At 41.9% G+C, this 19903-nt stretch overlaps 6 protein-coding genes across 6 annotated transcripts in view; 3 read left to right on the top strand and 3 right to left on the bottom strand.

The window, feature by feature from the left end:
- Window positions 1-991: 991 nt before the first annotated feature.
- On the top strand, window positions 992-4211 carry LOC131888081 (zinc finger protein 91-like). Its single transcript, XM_059236866.1, has 3 exons — window positions 992-2524; window positions 2619-3883; window positions 4026-4211. Exons 1-3 carry the CDS (start codon window positions 1121-1123, stop codon window positions 4159-4161), a joined length of 2805 nt encoding a protein of 934 aa, XP_059092849.1. The 5' UTR covers window positions 992-1120; the 3' UTR covers window positions 4162-4211.
- Window positions 4212-5012: 801 nt separating this feature from the next.
- On the top strand, window positions 5013-8445 carry LOC131888083 (zinc finger protein 160-like). Its single transcript, XM_059236867.1, has 2 exons — window positions 5013-7740; window positions 7810-8445. The coding sequence occupies exons 1-2, from the start codon at window positions 5165-5167 to the stop codon at window positions 7958-7960; spliced, it is 2727 nt and encodes a 908-aa protein (XP_059092850.1). The 5' UTR covers window positions 5013-5164; the 3' UTR covers window positions 7961-8445.
- A 149-nt stretch (window positions 8446-8594) lies between these two features.
- Window positions 8595-10509, bottom strand: LOC131888091 (oocyte zinc finger protein XlCOF6-like). Its single transcript, XM_059236877.1, has 2 exons — window positions 8938-10509; window positions 8595-8852 (listed from the first exon to the last, which is right to left on the bottom strand). The coding sequence occupies exons 1-2, from the start codon at window positions 10380-10382 to the stop codon at window positions 8678-8680; spliced, it is 1620 nt and encodes a 539-aa protein (XP_059092860.1). The 5' UTR covers window positions 10383-10509; the 3' UTR covers window positions 8595-8677.
- A 259-nt stretch (window positions 10510-10768) lies between these two features.
- Window positions 10769-12635, bottom strand: LOC131888090 (zinc finger protein 99-like). Its single transcript, XM_059236876.1, has 2 exons — window positions 10999-12635; window positions 10769-10903 (listed from the first exon to the last, which is right to left on the bottom strand). Exons 1-2 carry the CDS (start codon window positions 12534-12536, stop codon window positions 10789-10791), a joined length of 1653 nt encoding a protein of 550 aa, XP_059092859.1. The 5' UTR covers window positions 12537-12635; the 3' UTR covers window positions 10769-10788.
- Window positions 12636-13050: 415 nt separating this feature from the next.
- LOC131888097 (zinc finger protein 845-like) lies at window positions 13051-15233 on the bottom strand. The gene is made up of 2 exons (XM_059236883.1): window positions 13289-15233; window positions 13051-13223 (listed from the first exon to the last, which is right to left on the bottom strand). Exons 1-2 carry the CDS (start codon window positions 14266-14268, stop codon window positions 13109-13111), a joined length of 1095 nt encoding a protein of 364 aa, XP_059092866.1. The 5' UTR covers window positions 14269-15233; the 3' UTR covers window positions 13051-13108.
- Window positions 15234-17748: 2515 nt separating this feature from the next.
- LOC131888100 (adenosine deaminase-like) overlaps window positions 17749-19903 on the top strand; it is a gene marked incomplete in the record, with an annotated part of 2840 nt that continues 685 nt past the window's right edge. Inside the window, 3 exon segments of the mRNA XM_059236886.1 lie at window positions 17749-17993; window positions 18690-18877; window positions 18962-19157. Of these exon segments, the coding sequence (XP_059092869.1) occupies window positions 17916-17993; window positions 18690-18877; window positions 18962-19157 (462 nt within the window).

Here is a 19903-nt window from a genome sequence, read left to right as displayed (position 1 = left end):
AATATTAAAGAAAGAGCGGGAGAGCGGAGCGAAGTTTTTAGAACCCTTCTATTGAAGCCGACACGCCATAAACTAGCCATGACGGTCATAGATACCCTTTCTAGACGAGTGGGTGAACAATTAATGTTGGCTGTGACAATGGGTGGAAATATCTCCACTTTGGAACACTGATCATCAGATGGTAGGCCAAGATAGGGAGTTCCCATCCAAATCCATAATTATATAACAATACACTTCACCTTTGCTGTAATCATCAAGTTATTACTTAGGGTTAATGAATTCCTCAATATTTGAGCTCCAAATGATTTTGTAGTGAAAATCAAACATTTCTTTTTCTTTCTAGCAATCTTTTCGTCCAAAAAAGACTCCAAGAAACAGAAAGAGCTCTCTGCAACCAAGATGTGCAAGTTATGATCAACATGTTTCTTTGTCATTCAATCAGGCAAAGATATTCAAATTCAGAATTTTCAAACGTTGAAATCAGTGACTGAGAGGCTGTCAATGGATGAAATCAATTTTATTTCCGCTCGACAAGTGAAGGCGTAAAAAGCTGCACCATGCATGCATTGAATATTGACATTTATTTTTATTTAAGTGATTGTCTACGCAAACAGTATCTTTTTATTGTGGCAAAATGATAGTACGTTTACTGAGCTACACCAATTATACCATTTTGCTGAGTTTTCTAACACAACTCTCTCGAAATCACTCGATTATTGAAAATTGAATGAACGGACGGTGCGAGTTGACTGTGATATTTGTCTTAGTCGAGGTTGTTATGCCCAAACTCAGGGTGCCCAGCAACATTTTTGATCAATTCCTTTCATTTAACTTGCGCTATTGTAATTTATCACCTCTTCAATGTACGATGTCAAAATGCAATTGTGCTCATGACATACAGATAATATTGCCTATCGCGACATTTCTTGTCATCTTGGCAACACTTTGTCCACCTGTTGTCTTCGAAAACAAATATTGGTCACTCTACTCCTCGAGCAACCTTAAAGTGAAGGGTACAATTCCAACAACTGAATGAAAGCAACGCATTTGGAAAACTAATTCGCCACAAGGTCGCCATCGGTCTTCCTATCTTTTTTCAAACCTTCGAGAAAAGTGAAAGATGGCAGTTACAAAACAAAAAGATTCACCGCTCAAGTTGGTCAATCTCGTCAAAGTTCCCCTACGCCAATGGCGAATGTATATGCTCGAAGAGCCTGACCTGCAAATCGATGGCAAGCCTTTCGTGGCCTTGACCCTGATGTACCATCCTGAGACTCATGAATACGTTTGGCGGGTCCTCGGACGCTTGGTCGAGTCCGGACAAGTCAACAGTTACAAAGAATTCCTCGACAAATGCCACCAGTTATTCAATAGCGGCACTCCTTGTCTGGGAAGAAAACCGCGGGATGCCCAATTCCCATTGTCTTGTGCGTTTTCAGAGAACTGTTCCATTATGATCCCCAAATCTAAGAGTAGGACAGCTTGTTCAGCCTGTATTCCAATGACAGCAAACTCGAATTGGGAATTATGGCGGGAAATCTTAGACGTGGCTGTAGATGTGATCTATGACGATGGTATTAAAACCCTCGAATCTCTTACCACTTCCAACCCAAAGGTTTGGTCTTGTTCCATGTGCTCGGTTGAAGTGCCCATGGTCGAGATAAAGCATCATTTTGAAAAAGCCCATTTTTTGAGCCGTTTCGTTTGCTTTCATTGCCCAGATCGATTTGTGGATGCCAAAGATCTGAGTTGTCACACAATCAAGGAACATCCGGAGATTCAGGAGGTGTTCTGCCCAATTTGTTCGACCAATGTCCCTTTGTACTGTGAGACGGAGTGTTTAGACAATCACTTTCGTCTCTGTTGTAGGAGCAAGGAAAGGGTTTTGATACAAGATCAAATGGGACGCCAGGTTTTCACGTGTCAACTTTGTTCATCACAGTTTTCGACGAATGATACCTTGAAGACACACTTTGACGGATGTCATGCAAATCTAGCGAGAAATGATGGTCAGGTGGGTCAAGGCGAAAAAGATCCCTTGGATACGTCATCAATCGTCGCACAGACTAAATTGTCATCCTCGTCACAGAACAACCCATCCAAAGACAATCAGGATGATGTATCCAATGCTGTGTGCCATCAATGTGGCAAGGCGATGGATGTCAAGTTTTTGCATCGTCATCTCATGTTCCATCACCGCATCGGTGATTTCAAGTGTACCTCATGTGTATTGATGTTTCAGAGTGCCGAGGAACTTTCTCATCATGTCTCTGCTGTTCACCCTGCCCTAGGATACCTATTCTGTCCCAATTGTGCCAAAGAAATTAACATTTTGAATGGACAACGAAATCTGGTTAAACACATAGACACTTGCCACAAGAATATTTTCTTTATTAATGGACAAGGAAAACGTGTTTCATTTAAGGGCTTTTCTTGCTCAGATTGTGGTCGAATCTTTCGGAGCAAGACTGACCTTGATCTTCACGAATCTCAAGAGTGTGACTTGACGAAAAGACCATTAAAGGTAGGCCCTAAATCTTCAAAAATAACCAAGGTATCACTTTCCTTCCTTGTTGAAAATAATTTATGTTGTCAATAACGGTTTTAGAAATTTTCAGATATCCGATGTAGACATCAACCCAAATTTTAAACTCTTGACTTCGGCCGATGTGGATGAGTTCCTGGAAGGTTCAATTTCTCTTAAATTGGAACCTCCTGATTCAATCGACGATACTAGTTGGATCAAAGAAGAGCCATTCCCTTGCAAACAAACAATGGAAATCGGGGATTTGACCGATAGTTCAATGCTTTTATTTGGTCCAAACCCAGAGGTAGAAACTTCTCCCGTCGAATTTCCAGAGTCGAAAAAAGCCAAGATTATTTCACAATCAAGGTCATCGTCATCATGCAAGGTTGAGTGTCATGTCTGCTTCAGAAAACTTCCTGCCGATATTTTGCCCAAGCACTTAATGTTTCGCCATCAAATTGGACAATTTGATTGCCCCAAGTGTCCTATGAAAGCAAATAATGTTAGTGTGGACAAGATTTCAGAGCATCTTATCGAGCATCCGGATGTATTTGAGTTGAATTGTCCCAATTGCAAACAAGATGTGAGTCTTGGATCCAACCGAAACGGACTCCAAAATCATATTGCAACTTGTCACAAGCTCAAATTCTATTGGGATGAAGCGTCTCAAATGCACACTCGGGATATTGGACTTACGTGTATGGATTGCCACCAAATGTTCGACACTCCCGACCACCTATTGGAACATGAAGCCCAGGATATTTGTGATGCTGGTTTAGATGCGTCCAAGCGTCGAAAGAACTATATTAAATATTTACTCGAAATGAGGAAACCAAAACAAGGTTTAAAATCTTGCGACAGTTGTGACGAAAAGTTTGCGAGTGTCCGAAAGTTGAACAGTCACAAAAAACTTCGCCATTTCTTCAATCCATTACTCTGTAATGTTTGCGGAAAGAAATTTCCTAACGAGGCCACGACCAAGTTTCACATGAACCGACTTCATCCGACGTCTGACAAGCTCATATGCAAAGAATGTGGATACATTGGTGGCAATGAGCATTCTCTTAGACGTCATCAAAGGATTCACGCACCACCATCTTACATATGTTCCTCTTGTGGCAAGGAATTTACAACTGAAGAGAGATTACAATATCACATGAACCGACACCATCCAACAACTGACAAATTCAATTGTCAAGACTGCGGATTCATTGCGGGCAATGGTCCAATGCTGAAACGGCATCAAAGAACCCACGAAGCGCCCACTGTTATGTGTCCTATTTGTGGCAAGAGGTTTATCAGGAAGAGTTATTTGAAAGATCATATGCGGACGCACACCGGAGAGAAGCCTTTCAAGTAAGATATCATCATAAATCTGAGATAAAGAAGATTTAGGACTAATTGAGTTCAACATCTTTTCTTAAAAAAAGACATTTTGAACTTGGTCAACGTCAATTTTGTCCTCTAATCGTTTCGTTATTTTTTTTTGTTTTCGCAGGTGTGACTCGTGCGATTACAGAACTGCGGCTAAAAGTAATTTGTGCAACCACGTGAAGTTTGTTCACAAGGTTCAACCCCAAGGAATCCAACATAGAAGTACACAGAAGAAGCGAATGAATCCAGTTTCGAAATAGAATTTTCAGCCATTCCCGCAGGTTACGCAATAAAGAATGATGCAATATCACACACTCTTTCTTGGCTAATCCAAAGAGATGAGGGATCAATGCCTCTAAATTGAACTAATTGTATTTAGTGTGTTGCCTCCTACTCTAATAGAGGCTTTCATTTTTCCGTGTCAGTTTATCCTAAACAGGTCTCATTCGATTACAATCTACACTTGACTGGGACGTAGTTAGGTTCTTGAATCATTATAGCTTTTTCTGTTATCGTTTTTAAATGCCTCTTAATTCAGTAAAGGTCTTAAAGACCTAGAGCCATGGAACTGGAATAGACGTCAACTGAAAGCTGCTGATTGATGGTACATGGGTAAGAATGATTTAAAAATCAACGGGTGAAAACGTTCATGTGAGTGAAAATGTATTTGTATATTGTTATTGAAAAAGCTCAATTTCATGGGTCCAAATGTAATTAAATACGATTGCAAATACTATGCGTTCAAATCTGATTAATTGTAATTACAATTACAACACAGGTCTGCATTTAATAAATTAATATTCTTTTTCCTTGGATTCAGGTACTTTAAGGAGACTTTAAGGGCTATCAATATCGTTTTAGGTTAGGTTAGGTTAGGTTTGATAAGTTTAGGTTAAGTTTAAAAAAGTAGCACTGCCAACTAATCGGTGGAGACTAACGTTTACCCTGATGATTTAGACAGAAGTGTCCTGAGGGGGTGGTAGCCTGGAGAAAATAGAGAGACCAGACGCTCTGCATTTTTCTTTGGCTTTGACTAGAGACTAGCTTTGACCGGTCAACTTTCTGTAACTCGGAGCTTGACTCTTAGATGGCGGGGCAATAGCTCTCTCTGAAAAGCGCCATTGCGGCCAGATTATCGTGTTTTCTTTTCACATTGAAGCCATACATCCAGTTACGTTAGTTTCAAGATTCAGTGTTCTGGGAGAGTTAATCCACACTCTACGAACTGATCCAATCTTAGTTTTTTCCTTAACCAAATCAAAGATGGAGACCCGGTCCCAAGAGGACCAAGAGGACTCTCCCGTGGCCAAGGTGAAGCTCATCACCGTTTCGTTGGGCCGATGGCAACTATTCTTGCCAGAAGAGCCGGATTTGCACATCCATGGCCAGCCCTTCCTGGCCTTGACCATGATGTACCAATCTGAGACGCACGAATACGTCTGGCGGGTTCTCGGACGACTCGTCGAAGCCGGACAAGTCAGCAGTTATGGGGAAATTTTTGACAAATGTCATCACTTGTTTAACAGTGGTCAGCCGTGTTTGGGCAGGAAATCGCCGGATGCTCAGTTCCCAATATCTTGCCAGTTTTCTCCCAAATGTTCCATTATGATCCCCAAAACCAGTAGTGGAACAGCTTGCTCAGCCTGTTTGCAATCCTGGAACGATTCCGTTCAATCACGGCCAGATATTCTAAATGTGGCCGCAGACGTGATCTATGATGATGCTTCCAAAACTCTGGCCGCTTTAAGGCAAAGTCATCCTCGCCAAGAGGTTTGGCCTTGTCACATGTGCTCGGCCGAAGTGCCCTTGGCTGATATGAAATGTCATCTGGAAAAGTCGCACTTGTTGAGCCAGTTTGTTTGCTTCCATTGCGATGATCGGTTTGTGGATGGTAAGGATCTGTCTTTACACACCCTTCAAAAGCATCCGGAAATTCAAGAGCTTTGCTGCCCATCGTGTCCGGCCAATATCCCCATAGACGGCGACATTGATAGCCTCACCAATCATTTTCGTCTATGCTTTGGCCACATGAGTCGGGTTCGGGAGCAGGATCTCAGAGGTCGAATCGTGTTTGAGTGCCAAATTTGTGAGTCGTTGTTTGATTCGAAATTTTTGTTTGAGGAACACATCACCGAATGCCTAGCCTCCAAGCCAAGAGCTGAAATTGGCAGTAATAGACAACTTATGAAAAGGGCTTATCCCACTAAGAATCCCATGACTGTATCTTCCAAGTCAACGGTTGCATTGCTATCTATGCTCAAGAACCATCAATCAAAGGACTATGAGAATGGTCCATCCCAAGTTAGCACATGTTCAGAGTGTTCCAAGAAGATCAATGCCAAGTTCTTGTCCCGACATCTCATGTTTCATCACCGTATCGGGGATTACAAGTGCAGTTCATGTTCATTGACCTTTCGGCGGGCCGAGGAACTTGCTTTTCATGCCTCTCACGCTCACCCTTTCCATACGTATCAATTTTGTCCAAATTGTAACAAGAAAGTGGTCACTTGCGATGAAAGACAAAGTCTCATTGATCATGTGGAAACTTGTCATAAAATCATATTCTTGCCCAATATGAAAGGTGAGCGTGTGCCGTTTGCGGGCACCATTTGCGCAGATTGTGGGCACATTTATCGCAATAAGGCCGACCAGGATCGACATCAATTTCACGGTTGCAACCTAGGAGTGTTCCCAATAAAACGAAGAAAATTAGGGCCCGACTCATCAAAACCGCAATATCCATCCTTGCATCAAAATGACACTTTTCATGTAAATATTGAGCCCTGTCCCAATTTGGACCCTTTAAAAGAAGTGGACGAGGAACACTCTATCTTCCTGAAATCGGAACCAATTGATGTAACTGATGACCTGGTAGGTGCAGTCAAGGAGGAGCCTCCCCCTCAGCATTCGACCCAAGATCCATTTGTGCCAAATGAACGAACCCAAGTAGTGACTCTCTCACGTGAAGCTCTAGTGCTTCAAAAACGAGGACCCGTTGCTCCCTCAGGGTCAGCGTCATCGGCGAGGGTTGAGTGCCGCATTTGCTTCAGGAAGCTGACCTCCCGAATCTTACCCAAGCACAAAATGTTTCGCCACAAACTGGGCCAATTCGCTTGTTCAAAATGCTGTGTCACATTCGAGACCGCGGGACAATTGACGGAGCATGCCACCGCCGTGCATCCCGAGGCGTCCGAGTTGCAATGTCCTAATTGCAAGCGAAACATTGCCATTGGAATCGACCGGAAAGGCCTTGAGAACCACATTGACACTTGTCATAAGCTCAAATTTCTTTGGGATCACGAGGCCCACGGACATATTCAGTACGTTGGGCGTGGTTGCATGGACTGCGGGGCAAGTTTTCGAAACGTGGAACAACTGAAGGTTCATGAAGAAAAGGATGTTTGCGCTTCTGGCGAGGATGCATCAGAGCGACGGAAACGATACGTTCAAGATTTAATCCAAGGACGGAAACGGGAGCGGGAATCGTCTTTACCCCATCTAATCTGCGACCATTGTGGTGACACATTCGTTGATGAGGTAAAGCTGAAGTATCACCAAAGAAGTCGACATTCCGTCAATCCGCTCGTGTGTAGTTCTTGCGCTAAGGAATTTTCGAATAAGACCAAGCTCCAGTATCACTTCAATCGTTATCATTCGACATGTGACGAGTTCGATTGCAAAGATTGTTCATTCAGAGGAGGCAGTGTTGCTTCTCTCAGAGATCACCGATTGATTCACGGACCCCCAACATTTATGTGCCCCACGTGTGGGAAGAGGTTTAAATTATCCCACAATTTGACACTTCACATGCGGATTCATACTGGAGAGAAGCCTTACAAGTAAGAATTCATGGGATTCTAATCTCGTCATAATCTAGTCATCTTTAACGGTTATTTTGTGATTTTTAGGTGTGATTTATGCGACTATAAGACTGCTATTGGATGTAACCTAGCATCCCATAAGAAATTTGTTCACGAAAAACTACCCAGAGGAAAGAAAACCGCGAATGAAAACTTACGGAACAAGACCAAGAAGAAGCTAAGGAGTTCAGACTTATGAAAGTCAAACGAGTTTAGATCTGAAATTATGTCATTGAAGAACAAGAAGCAGTATAATTGCAATAATGGCCGTCAGAGAGCATTAAAACAATAATGACTCGTCGACAGGAACTAAGAACTAGAGACGGCCAAAATATGCAAAAAGGTCCATTTCATGAACCAAAATATGCATGAAAGCCAGTCAAAATAAGGTTCTGCATGTTGTTATACATATTTTAGGTTTTAGCACATATTTGTATGCTTAACTTGACCTGCTTTCGTGCATATTCTGTGTCATAGAATGTTCCTTTTTTTGCTTATTTTGGCCGTCTCTAAATTGATGTATAAAAATTTATTTTCAATCTCTTCCAGTGCCAATGGTCAGATCGTTTCACATTGTCTGACGTAGTTAAGAAACTTGAAATCTCTATGAAACATACAGCAAAACCAAGCTAAAGAGACTTCCGACTTGGAGTGCAAAAATAAATTTTATGTCAAAAGAACCAACTTCGGATTCGTTCAATTTCAGATTGAATGAATGGTTCTAATTTTACCTAGCGACTTGGTAGAGCGTTAAAAAGGGTTAAAAATTGCCTACAACTAAAAGCATACAATTGGTTTTTAGATTTACAAAACCTTCTTACTACATAATCATAATAGAGCACAGCTTTTTGCTTTGAGTATATATTATTGAATCTGAAACCTGAATGTAGTCTCAGTCGTAGCCTTTGTACGTGAGTCAGTCGTTTTTTACCATAATGCTCTTCTGACACGTCTCCTCTGTAGCCTTGGAAGATTTTTCTTGCTCAGGTTTCGAACGAGTTCGAGGTTTTCTTGCTATCCCACTGTGTACGAATCTGACATGGGGTCTTAGATTGCCCACAGCGGCTGTACTGAAATCGCATTGATTGCACCTATAAAGAAGATGTCAAAAAGGCAAACTCATCATCATCATCATCCAACGTCTCAAAACATGGAAAGAAATCGGGAAAATCTCACTTGTACGGCTTTTCTCCAGTATGCGTCCGAATGTGCTGGTCCAAGACATAACTCTTCTTGAATTGTTTTCCACAATGGGGGCAAGTGAATTCAGGGGGCAGGTGAATAATCATGTGATTGTTGAGGCTCCCTCGATTACCATACCGTTTTCCACATTCCTTACACGCGAATTTATCCGACTGAGAATGTTCCTTGTTCTTATGGAACTCCAAAAGAGTCTGATGCCGGAGAACTTTTCCACATTCCTTGCAAGCGACTGGAGTTCCATGGACACGCCTCTTGTGTAATTGGAACTGGTATCGAGTGCCATACAGCTTGCCACAAATATCACAAACGAGATTCGTCAGCGGGTCTTCAAAGGAGACCAGCAGTTTGGGTCTTTTCGAAGGCTCACTGAGTGATATCAAGGGCTTGACAGGCTCTATGGGGTTCTCGCTTTCCAAGGTCTTCTCCGGGTGCTTCTGGGACACGTGTTGGGCTAACTCTTTAACCTCGCGGGTTTCATAGTCACAATCATCACAACGCGAAGTACACGGAGTCTGCTCATGGGCTTCCAACAGGTCCACGGTCTTGAAACCTTTCCAACAGTCCAAACAGAAATTGACCAAAGGTAGGAGGGCACCATTCTCCGCCTCCATGAACTTGTTTCGGTGACACTGGCCGATATGCTTCACTAATTCATTGGGATTCGGTGTTAGACTCACCGCACACCGACAATTCGGACAAGATACCTCGGTCGTAAACGGATGAATCTCGGATAAATGTCGGGCCAAATCCGGAGCTGAGGCAAACGTGGAGGGACATTCGCCACATTTGAACACACCCACTTGGTGAAAGTACATTTCGTGGGCGAGCAAGAACCGTGGAAGAACTTTCTTGGGGCAAATTGAGCACGACACCTTTCCATATTCATCCAAATCTCGATCTTGTTGGCTGTAAGGCGATTCAAGGCCATGGTTGGCACTCGATGCTTCACACACTTCATCAGCCTCACTCTCATCCCAATCTTGTTCAAATTTCATGATCACGTTGGACTGGCCATGTTGGTCCGAGTCCATCTCCTTGAGACACGCCCGGCATACATGAGAGTCCTCATGGGCGGGCACAATGCCGGAACACGCCTTAGCAAACACGCAAGACAAAGGGAAACCTTCATCCGGGGGCTTGATGCCCAAACAGGGCTTTTTCTGGGCAAAGAGCTGGCTGCGTTTGGCCAAGATTTGCGAGTAATCCTGCACAAAGCCGCTTTCTCGAGTCCGACCCCAAATCCGCCAAACGTATTGATGAGTTTCGCTATTATAAAGCAAGGAAAACGGGAAATGAGGCTCTTGGTTGAAGTAGAAATCGCTTTCCAATTTCATGAACAGTCGCCATTGACCGAGAACGGTTCGGGAGAATTTCAGCGGCATGTCAGGCCAAATGGGGTCCACGGAAAGTGGGTCCATGGTCCGTGGGTCCACCAGCCAGAGGAGGGATCGAAGGGATCAGGTCGATTCTCAGACGAATCTTGGAGTCCAAATACACGTATCTTTAGTCTATGTCCAACCTTTGGAAATTCGGAATGGTTTGTTGGTAAACATCCAACAATAACGAACCACAGGGTGACGCTAGCAGTCTCTTGGTACGTGAAAAGACTAAATTGCGACAAAATTCGAATCATCATGTTACTGACAAAAAGTTTGGTTGAATTGGCCACTCGATTCGATTTTAAAACAAAGAGCTAACTTTGGTCGTTTTTGAAAAATGTGAAAGGTTTCTTTCCCCCCCGCAAAATGCCAAACATGCCAAACATCAGTACTACTTCATTATCAATAATAGGTACACGCACTCATAGTAGATTTAATGTCCTTTTTATTTCGTGACATTCTTCCGATCTCGCGGGTTCCTAGGTATTCCTTTATGCACGAATTTCATGTGGGAACTAAGATTGCCAACCGCAGCGCAATGGTAATCGCACAAACTACATCTGAAATAGCAAAAAGACGGTAATTCGGTAAGTGAAGGTGAGCCTTGGTTTCCTCATTGATAATATATGTGTATGTATATATATATAACACTCACTTGAATGGTTTCTCCCCCGTGTGTATCCGATTGTGTTCTTCCAAGGTAAATCTGTACCGAAACTGTTTGCCGCAAAACGTACAAGTGTATTTAGCCGGCCGATGAATGCGCATGTGACTATTGAATCGTTTCAGACTCCCGCAATTCTTGCCGCATTCTTGACACATGAACTCGTTGGTCTTCAAATGAACTAGATTGAGGTGAACCTCCAACTTCTCATCGGTCGGAAAGGTCTCCTCACACTGGTCACACATGTGTTCAGGCCCATGGTGTTCCATCACATGAAGTTTAAAAACTTGTCTAGTTGAACACAGTTTCCCACATTGATCACACACGATATTTTTCCTCGGTTCGTGCTCCGGAAGCAACCTCGATTTCCGGCAAAAAGGAACGGTCGACACTGGAGGCTCTACAACGGGCTCCAGTTCAGCCCGCTCATTTTCGAGCACGATCTCCGGGTGATGATGGGCCATGTGATGGTCCAAATGTTTCGTCAAACGCGCTTCAAAGTCACAATGATGGCAATGTTGGAAGCAGGGCTTGTCCTCATGTTTCCGCAACTCAGCCGGGGTCTTAAAAGTCCGCCAACATTCCAGACAAAAGTTGGACAAAGGGATCAGAGCTCCTTTGGCGTCTTGCATTAATTTGACTTGGTGACATGACTGGAGGTGCTGGACCAGCTCATCGGGATTCCCAGCGATGCTGACGGTTTGCCGACAATTAGGACATGTTAATTCGGTGTTGGGGGGATGAGTATCCAATGAATGTTGGGTTAAACCAGAGGCTGAGGGGAATACATCTGAGCATAGGAGGCATTTGAACTGTCCAATTTGGTGGTGGTACATTTTGTGCGTGGACAAGAATCGGCGGGCAACTTTCTTGGCACAATGGGGACAGCCCACTCGGTCTTTTTTTTCTAGCTCAATTTCTTCCTCGACTTCACCCCAAGGTAACAATGTGGGCTTCTTCTTCCCCGATTCCTTAGCCGACCCCAAAGTCATGGTCGGTTCAAGAATCTCATTGATATCAATAGGCGAGTCTGGGTAAACCCCCTCGATCGAATCCATTTCTTCTACCTTAATTTCATTCTTAATGCCCAGAGCTGATGATATAGCACCAGTTGCTTGCATGCTCTCCGTCGCATCCGATGGGTCATGAGAGGAGCTCATCCAGCATTTCTGACACACATTGGAATTTTCGGAGGGTGAAACGATCCCTAAACAATCGGTGGCAAATACGCAAGACATTGGGAATGATCCGTCCAAGGGCTCCATCCCTACACAAGGAACCCCCAGGTTGAACAGTTTCCCGCATTTGGCAATGATCTCTGGGTAGCTTTGAACAAATCCGGATTCTCGGGTTCGACCCCAAATCCGCCAAATGTATTGATGAGTTATGGAGTGGTATAAGAGCGACAATCCAAAGTGAGGCTCGTCGTTGAGCTGGAAATCGCTTTTCACTTTCAGAAAGAGACGCCATTGACCTAGCGAAATGTGGGTGAAGTTGAGAGGCTTGCGGTCCATGTGGGGCGGGTCCATGATACATGAGAGGCGGTCCTCCAGCTCGGCAGGTGTGTCCTTGCTGCGAGGAATTTGCCGTCTGACATCTGTATTGGTGAGTGGTTTATGCACATGAGAAGACGTTCAGAGTGACCAAATTGATTCCTTGTAAAATTTAAATTTAATGAAATGGCCAAGTAGTGTTTCTGAAGGGCTTTATAGTTTATTAATATTGAAATATGATCGATAGTAAAATATGTGCCAAAATGGGATCAAATCTACCTATCACATGAAAGTATGTTATGTTGGTAAATAAACTGATTGTGTCAAGTCAAGAAAAAGCAAAGATACTCTGGTATGATAATCGTTATCACTATTGATATATTTAGTATGATAACTACCTTAAAACCAGCACTAACTCCGCAACGGCTCAGAACGTGAGAGTAAATTGTCTATATTATACAGAAATTCCAGTTTTTGGCCTGTCTTAGTCTTAATCTGCGATTGTCCAAAGACTTTCCTAATTATTCGGACCACTATTCGGTAGATCAAGTGCAGCAGAGTAACAACATGATATATTTCTTTGCCATCAATCATCACAAATTTCGGCATTAAACTTTTTCCATCGTTTCTCGCAATCGATTTCTTGAAAACCCTAAATGGATGAACTTCTTGTGGTTCCTCAAGTTGCCTCCGGCAGCCGTACTATAATCGCACATATCACACCTGAAACCAAAACCAAGTTCTTTAAAAAAAACACTTTTTTTACTAGTTTTCTGTATCATACTTACTTGTAGGGTTTCTCGCCAGTATGGGTCCTTAAATGCAAACTCATGGCCGTTTTCGTCTTGAACATCTTGCCACAAGTTGGACAAGTGAACTTGGGATCCTCATGGCTGACCTGATGCTTCTTCAATTCCGTCATGTTGCCGCATCGCAAGCCGCACACCCGGCACTTGAACTCGTCGGACTCAGCATGAATGCGGTTCCTATGGCAAAGCAATTGACTAGCTTTGGGAAACTGTCGGCCACATTTATCACAAGTATGGTGGCTATCTGACGAGTGCTTGGCCTTTAAATGGGCTTGAAAGGTCTCTCTTCGTTTGTATTCTTTACCACATTGCTCGCATACGAATTTTTCAGGCCTCGGTTCTCGAGGACGGGGATGGTTATGAATCAATTCTTGGTGAACAATCAAGTTCTTGGCGTATTTAGTTTGGAAATCGCATCGGTCACAAGTCACCCAAGATTGGGGGGGGTCCTTGGGGCTCAAAATTTGCTTAGCTTTTTTGGATAGATTGAGGCGCGGTACAAGATTGTCCCGTTGGTCCCTTACAAATTTGACGCGATGACACGTGTTCATGTGTGCTTGAAGGCCTGCCCAATCTTTGGATAGGTTGATATCTTGTTCACAATTAGGGCACTGTGTCATTGGATCTTGAGGATGTGAGGACGATATGTGATCGGTTAATTGGTCGGGTCTATCGAAAACATGGGAGCAGGATTGGCACCGATAATTTCCCATTCGATGACTGAACATCAAATGACTTCTCAATCCGTTCGAATTCACTTTCTCGGCACATTCTGGGCAAGTTACTTGCATTATCTTTCCTTTCTTTTCCAAGCCTTCTTCGAAAGCTACTTCGGGAAAATCTAGATCACAAAACAAATCTTGGATGAAGTCAATTTGGCATTTCACGCTCTTATGTTCTTCTAAACGCCTTTTGGAACTAAACTTTTCGAAGCAATGATCGCATTTGTAAAGTGACATTATTCGTCTTTTAGCATTCGAGGCACTATCAATGTTTCGGGTCCGTTCCTTGGAGCACGGACCATAATGCTCTTTCAACCATTGAACCCTGTCATTTATTGGAATCTGTAGGATTTTCCATGTATCGAATGGTTAACGCTCGATGTCTTTGTACTATACCTTAACCTTCCATCTCATTCTTCCGCTTTCCATGACTCTCAGCTGACCAATAAAAGCTCACTTATGTTCTGACTCACAAATTGGAAACGTCTCCGTCAATTCTTCTTTCCGGATACAACAGAATCTTAGTTTGACACGCGGGACACATCAGATCCAAATCATGAGGATGATGTTCCAATGTATGTTGAGACAAATCATTGGCGTCCACATATTTGGCTGAGCATTGCCTACAAGTAAAGTCTGCCAATAAATGTTTCTTCTTTAAGTGTTTTTTGGCCGAAGCTAATTGCATGCTCTCTTGACAACTGGAGCAGGTCCACATGTGATTCCGACGACACTTGACTTTCTTTGTTCCCACTTCGTTGGTGTTAACTTGTCCTTGGTTGTAGATAATATCAATCGCTTCTTTCTTGAAGGACGATCCAATAAACAAACTTTGGCCTCGATGAAGGACCTTCGAGCATTCTTGGCAAGTATTGGAAGATTCACATCCCTCTGATGTCTTGACCAGTATCAAACAGTTCTGAGAAAATTTACAAGAAAGAGGAAACTGATCGTCAGGTGGAACAATTCCAAGGCAAGGCGAACCACTTTGGAAAAGATTGGCACATTTGGCTCGGATGTCAGCCTCACTTTTAGCCACACCGGATTCAAGAGTCCGACCCAAGATCCGCCAGATATACTCTAGAGTATTACTTTGGTATAGAAGAGTGAGAGCATAATGGGGCTCTCCATTGATATGGAAATCACATTCTTCTTTCATGACCAAAGACCAAGAACCCAAACTCACTTGGGCCAATTTAAGAGCTCCTAAAAGATCATTAAGAGATGAATCCTCCATTTCTGTCTGTACCTGAGACATCGTCCACTTCAATACTAAATGTCAACAAAGAGTGGTTGGGTTATTTGAGTTGGTGGAATGGTTTGGCTTTAGCGGTGGGGTAGCGATGGTTCTCTCTTTCTTTGGTTGGTTCAAAGGTTACCAGTGCACTACATATATGTAAGATGTGAGAGGACTGGGTTTGGTTGGCATTTTGAGCGTTTCATTAGAAGATATCATGGAACAGATTTGAACCACACCCTGCGTTGGTTGTTGAGGTTTGATCAAGCAATGAAGGTTTGAAAATATTCCATACCTTAAAGTTTGGTTATGAAATAACTTTCACTTACATAATTACAGAGCTGAATTGTAAACTCTTTGACGGGGTTAGTTCATTTGGTAATATTGCCATTGTATGACCCCCCGCCATAACAAAAGACAACATGTTATCAAGCTATAATTAATGCCCCCTTTGAACACTTTTTGAACGAAAGAATATTGGTGTCCCAAGCAAAATTTGTCCAAGACAACTGAAAAGCTATGCAAATCCTAGCACAATCAGAAATCAGTGTGGATTTAAAAAAGAATCAGGTTAAAATGCTAGAATCCACGCAATGTTTGGACTTGTTCGTCTTTTTGTAAACCAACTGAACTAATTGGAGACCAAATTAGTAACCATCGGCCTCGCTTTGGATTTCTATGCTCTTCATTAGACCATTCAAGGTCGGCTCTACCCTGGACACATAGTCGCCCTAAAATCAACGGCTGCGAGACATTGAAAGGGCTAAATTTGAAGCGACCTTGCTCTGGTCCTTTGAATTCTGAAGTGAAATCCGCTTATAAATCATTGTGTGTGACTACTACTCAATGACCCGCCCTTGGGTTGACTTCACTACCATTTTGCCAAACCATTTCAAGAAGTTGGCCCACCTGACCCGTCCCCTCACACTGGATTAGAGCCATTGAAGATATCTAACCCAATATCCTCTGATCGTCTGTTCTACGTTTGAAAACATCGTATCATAAGATATAGATAGGACTCAAAACTGAAAAGGAAGGCATGAACGATCCTTCATTGGTGTCAAAGTGTCCCCAGCTGTGACCCAAGCAGCCTTACTTTTTGCAGCCCAGAGACCGCCCATCCTTATTTTCCAGGACTGGGCCATCCAAGGACCAAAGACCTGTCTGTCATCAGGACTTGTGAATGCAGGCAACCTTGGGAGCTTGATATGGATTCATTTAAAACTAAGAAAAAGGTTGACCAGTCTGAACAAGTTGTGATTATTGACATATGATTGAGCATGCAGTGAGTAATGGTGTGTGTGTGTGTGTCTCAGCTTGCAATCGTGGATCTTTGTAACAGAATTTCAAATGTGTATTTCCTCCAAAAATGTTGTCCCTTGCTCCTCTACTCGTATGTGATAACTGATGTGACTTACACGCCAAGTTTGTTTGCTCTCAGATTCCGAACCAAGATGAATTATTTTATTGGTCGTTATTCCCTACATTTTCAACGGCATTCATGACACCTTGAAAGAGCATTAAGAGTTTCTACAAATGTTGTAAAAAGCCAGTGGGAATTTCAACTTTATCCCCAAACGGCCATAAGCAACCTGTTTCCAAATGGAGACCCCAACTAGTGGACCCATACTCCTATTTTCTATTAACTAAAGTGAAGTGTTTGTAATTAGGTCTTGGGACCCCATTCCATATGACGAGAAGCCTAAACTGTAAAGTTGTTGGCCTGCGTGGTGACCTGGCCTATAACCACATCAATCATAATGTTCTTCAAAAAAGTGGAAGAAATGAGGATAACCAAAACATGATCAGTTTAACCTTGATATATATTGAATTCATATGAATGATGGGTGTAAACGTCGTGCTGTTTGGTCTTTTGATTATGAAATGCATTTGAAAAAGCCCATCGAGTGACCTCTTTTTAAATGTATCAGCTGTATTTCTGTCAACACAACTTTGTGTTAATTCTTCAAGTTTGCCGTCCTTCAGTATTAATAAGGTGCAAGAGCTTTGCAACAAAAAAACTTCTAACCAGACACTTTTATCTCATTGTTCAAAAGGACTCATAATTGTTATGCCCATGCAAACTGAATATCATGACACTTCTTAGACTATATTTTTAATGGCTGAAAGCGTTTAAACCTGCCAAAAGCAACTAGATTTCGATTTCGGTTCAAGTAATCATCATAAATAGAATGGTGGTAAAAAGGGAGGAATTGAACATTATAATAGTGTAGTACATTGCCTATCTTACATTTCTGGATATTTTATACATTATACACCCAGTTTAATAACAACATATCACCAGACAAGGTGATGAAAATAACAGTGATAAACGTTATTGATCTGAATACCAAGGTTTCAACAAAACTCACACGTTTTTTGATCTACTGAAGAGCTAGTGCTCATTGCCTTTTCGTTGTCTGCCCTCTGGGCACTGTCCATCTCCATGTCTAGAGAACTCCTTGGACCATTCAATCATTCACTGATCCATTCATATAGCACTCTAGATCAGTTCAGTAATCCCAAGCTCAATGGCGTGATAACAAGAATCAAGATTGCGGAAAAGTAACTTCAAGATAAGAAGGAAGTTCACAGGACTCTTTGTAGTGGTTGAGAAGGCAGAGATAGCATATGTTTCTTGTGGAGCATGAGTTTCAAGAAAAAGCCCATTTTAATCCCTGACACTTTGGGTGAAGAATTGCATGACCATCTACCTAAAAGTCGGGTAAGATCATTACTATAAAACTCTTCATCATCAGGATGCATGAGCGTTAGTTGTAGATGAGTATATATTTAAATGAAGTTGGGTCAGCCAACAAAAAGAGATTAACACCATGAAACCTTTACGATTGTGTCCTCAAGGCCACCACAATTTTTGTTCAGAATGTGCGTATAAAGAATATGTCTCGACCACTTCGGACTCTCTGACCTTTGAAGAAGAAGCAGGTGGGCGTTTATAGTTTTGTCAGTCAACAAATCCCGAAGTAAAATTGATAGGCAAAGAGTGAAGTTATTCTTATTCAGCACTAATACATCGTTTTTTTGTCTTTCGTAACAATTCTAAAATAAACTAACAACTTATCGTCCGTTTTATGAAAAGAAAATTGAGTCGTGCTTGGAATTTACCTGCAATAAGATTTATTAGCAATCCCAATCAAACACACATGAGATTTGGCTCGAGATTGGATAAAGTAACACGGAGGCATGTGTTTGAACTGTGGATGAGAAAGTGAATTAGTAGCCAGAAAGATTCAAAATATTTCGGTAGTTTTCTTTTCACAACTCATCCCCGAAACACCAACGCTTAGATTCCGCCATCAGGATCTTGTTCTTTCACCAATCTAACTCATTAATCACACCGTGTTTTCAATTTGTCATTCGGAAATCGAAACAAAACTAATGTTTTTTTTGGTTAGTTCAGGTTGAGCTGCATATTCACTTGGACGGTGCTATCCGGCATGAAACAATTTGGGAGCTGCTCAAGTCGAAAAATATTCCACTTCCTGGAAATGGGTCCCTGACTGCCTTAAAAAGAGATCTTTCCGTGAGGAAGCCGAAAGATTTGATGCATTTTCTTGACGGGTTCAAGACCTTCTTTCCCATTTACATGTACGTGTTCTTTAAATTCAAAGATTACTGTGAACCAATATTTCTTAACATTGACCATAATTCCCATTCTGTTCGATAAACAAGTGGTAACCTGAGAGTGATTGAGAGGATCGCATTAGAATTTTGCGAGGATGAAGCCGGTCATGGAGTGGCTTATGTGGAGGCTCGGTTCTCCCCACATCTTATGCTCTGTCCCAAAGCGCCAGAAGTCACAACCCAAGATATCATCAAGGCTGTCTTGGCCGGGTTTAAAGAAGGAGAAACCAAGTATTCTATTAAGGTAAGTCTGGACAAGTCCCAATTTTTCTCACCGGTAATGACTTTTGACTTGAATTAAGAAATAATGTTTGATTGATGATAGAGGCATTACATAAGTCAGGGACTCTATAGAGAGGAAACGACACGGATTTCCCCTCACCGCCAACTTAGGCCATTGCGTTGAATCAAGACATTAACTTCAGTATGAATATCCGTACTGCATAATACATTAAGGTGTTTTTAATTAAATAATGATCTCCTTGATATACAACTCCGTCCATATACTAAATATTTCTGAATTAATCTTGAAAGTCAGAAGAATAAATGAACATCAAATTAATCAAAAACAATCAAATTGTTTTTCGATTGAAATTGGTGAAATATTGCGCGAAATTGCTCAAAAACACACATAGATAGAAAATCATCAAGAGTCATTTTATTAATTGATGGGTAATGTACACTGACAAAATATAAAAAAGAATGTATGGAATGAGCAATAAAAGTGCATGTACATAAAATAAATGTTAACATATTAGAATATCTTGGATGGACAATTGATAATTTTGTCTAAACCCACACATTTGACAAAAAAACATCAGGCGGCATTGGTGAGATATGAATGAGTTATCTTTTTGTAGAGTTTAAATTTCTACTTATTAGGAAGTTTGCATAAAAGGCAGACATTATTTAAGGGGCACAGAGAAATATCAAAGTACAGTAGACTAGATCTCAATTTGCACTTTGGACTCCAATAAATTGTTTTTCTTG

Source organism: Tigriopus californicus, chromosome 10 (genome assembly GCF_007210705.1).
Source record: "Tigriopus californicus strain San Diego chromosome 10, Tcal_SD_v2.1, whole genome shotgun sequence".
In the NCBI taxonomy this organism is placed as follows: Eukaryota; Metazoa; Arthropoda; class Copepoda; order Harpacticoida; family Harpacticidae; genus Tigriopus; species Tigriopus californicus.
This window is presented reverse-complemented; position numbering and strand designations above follow the sequence as displayed.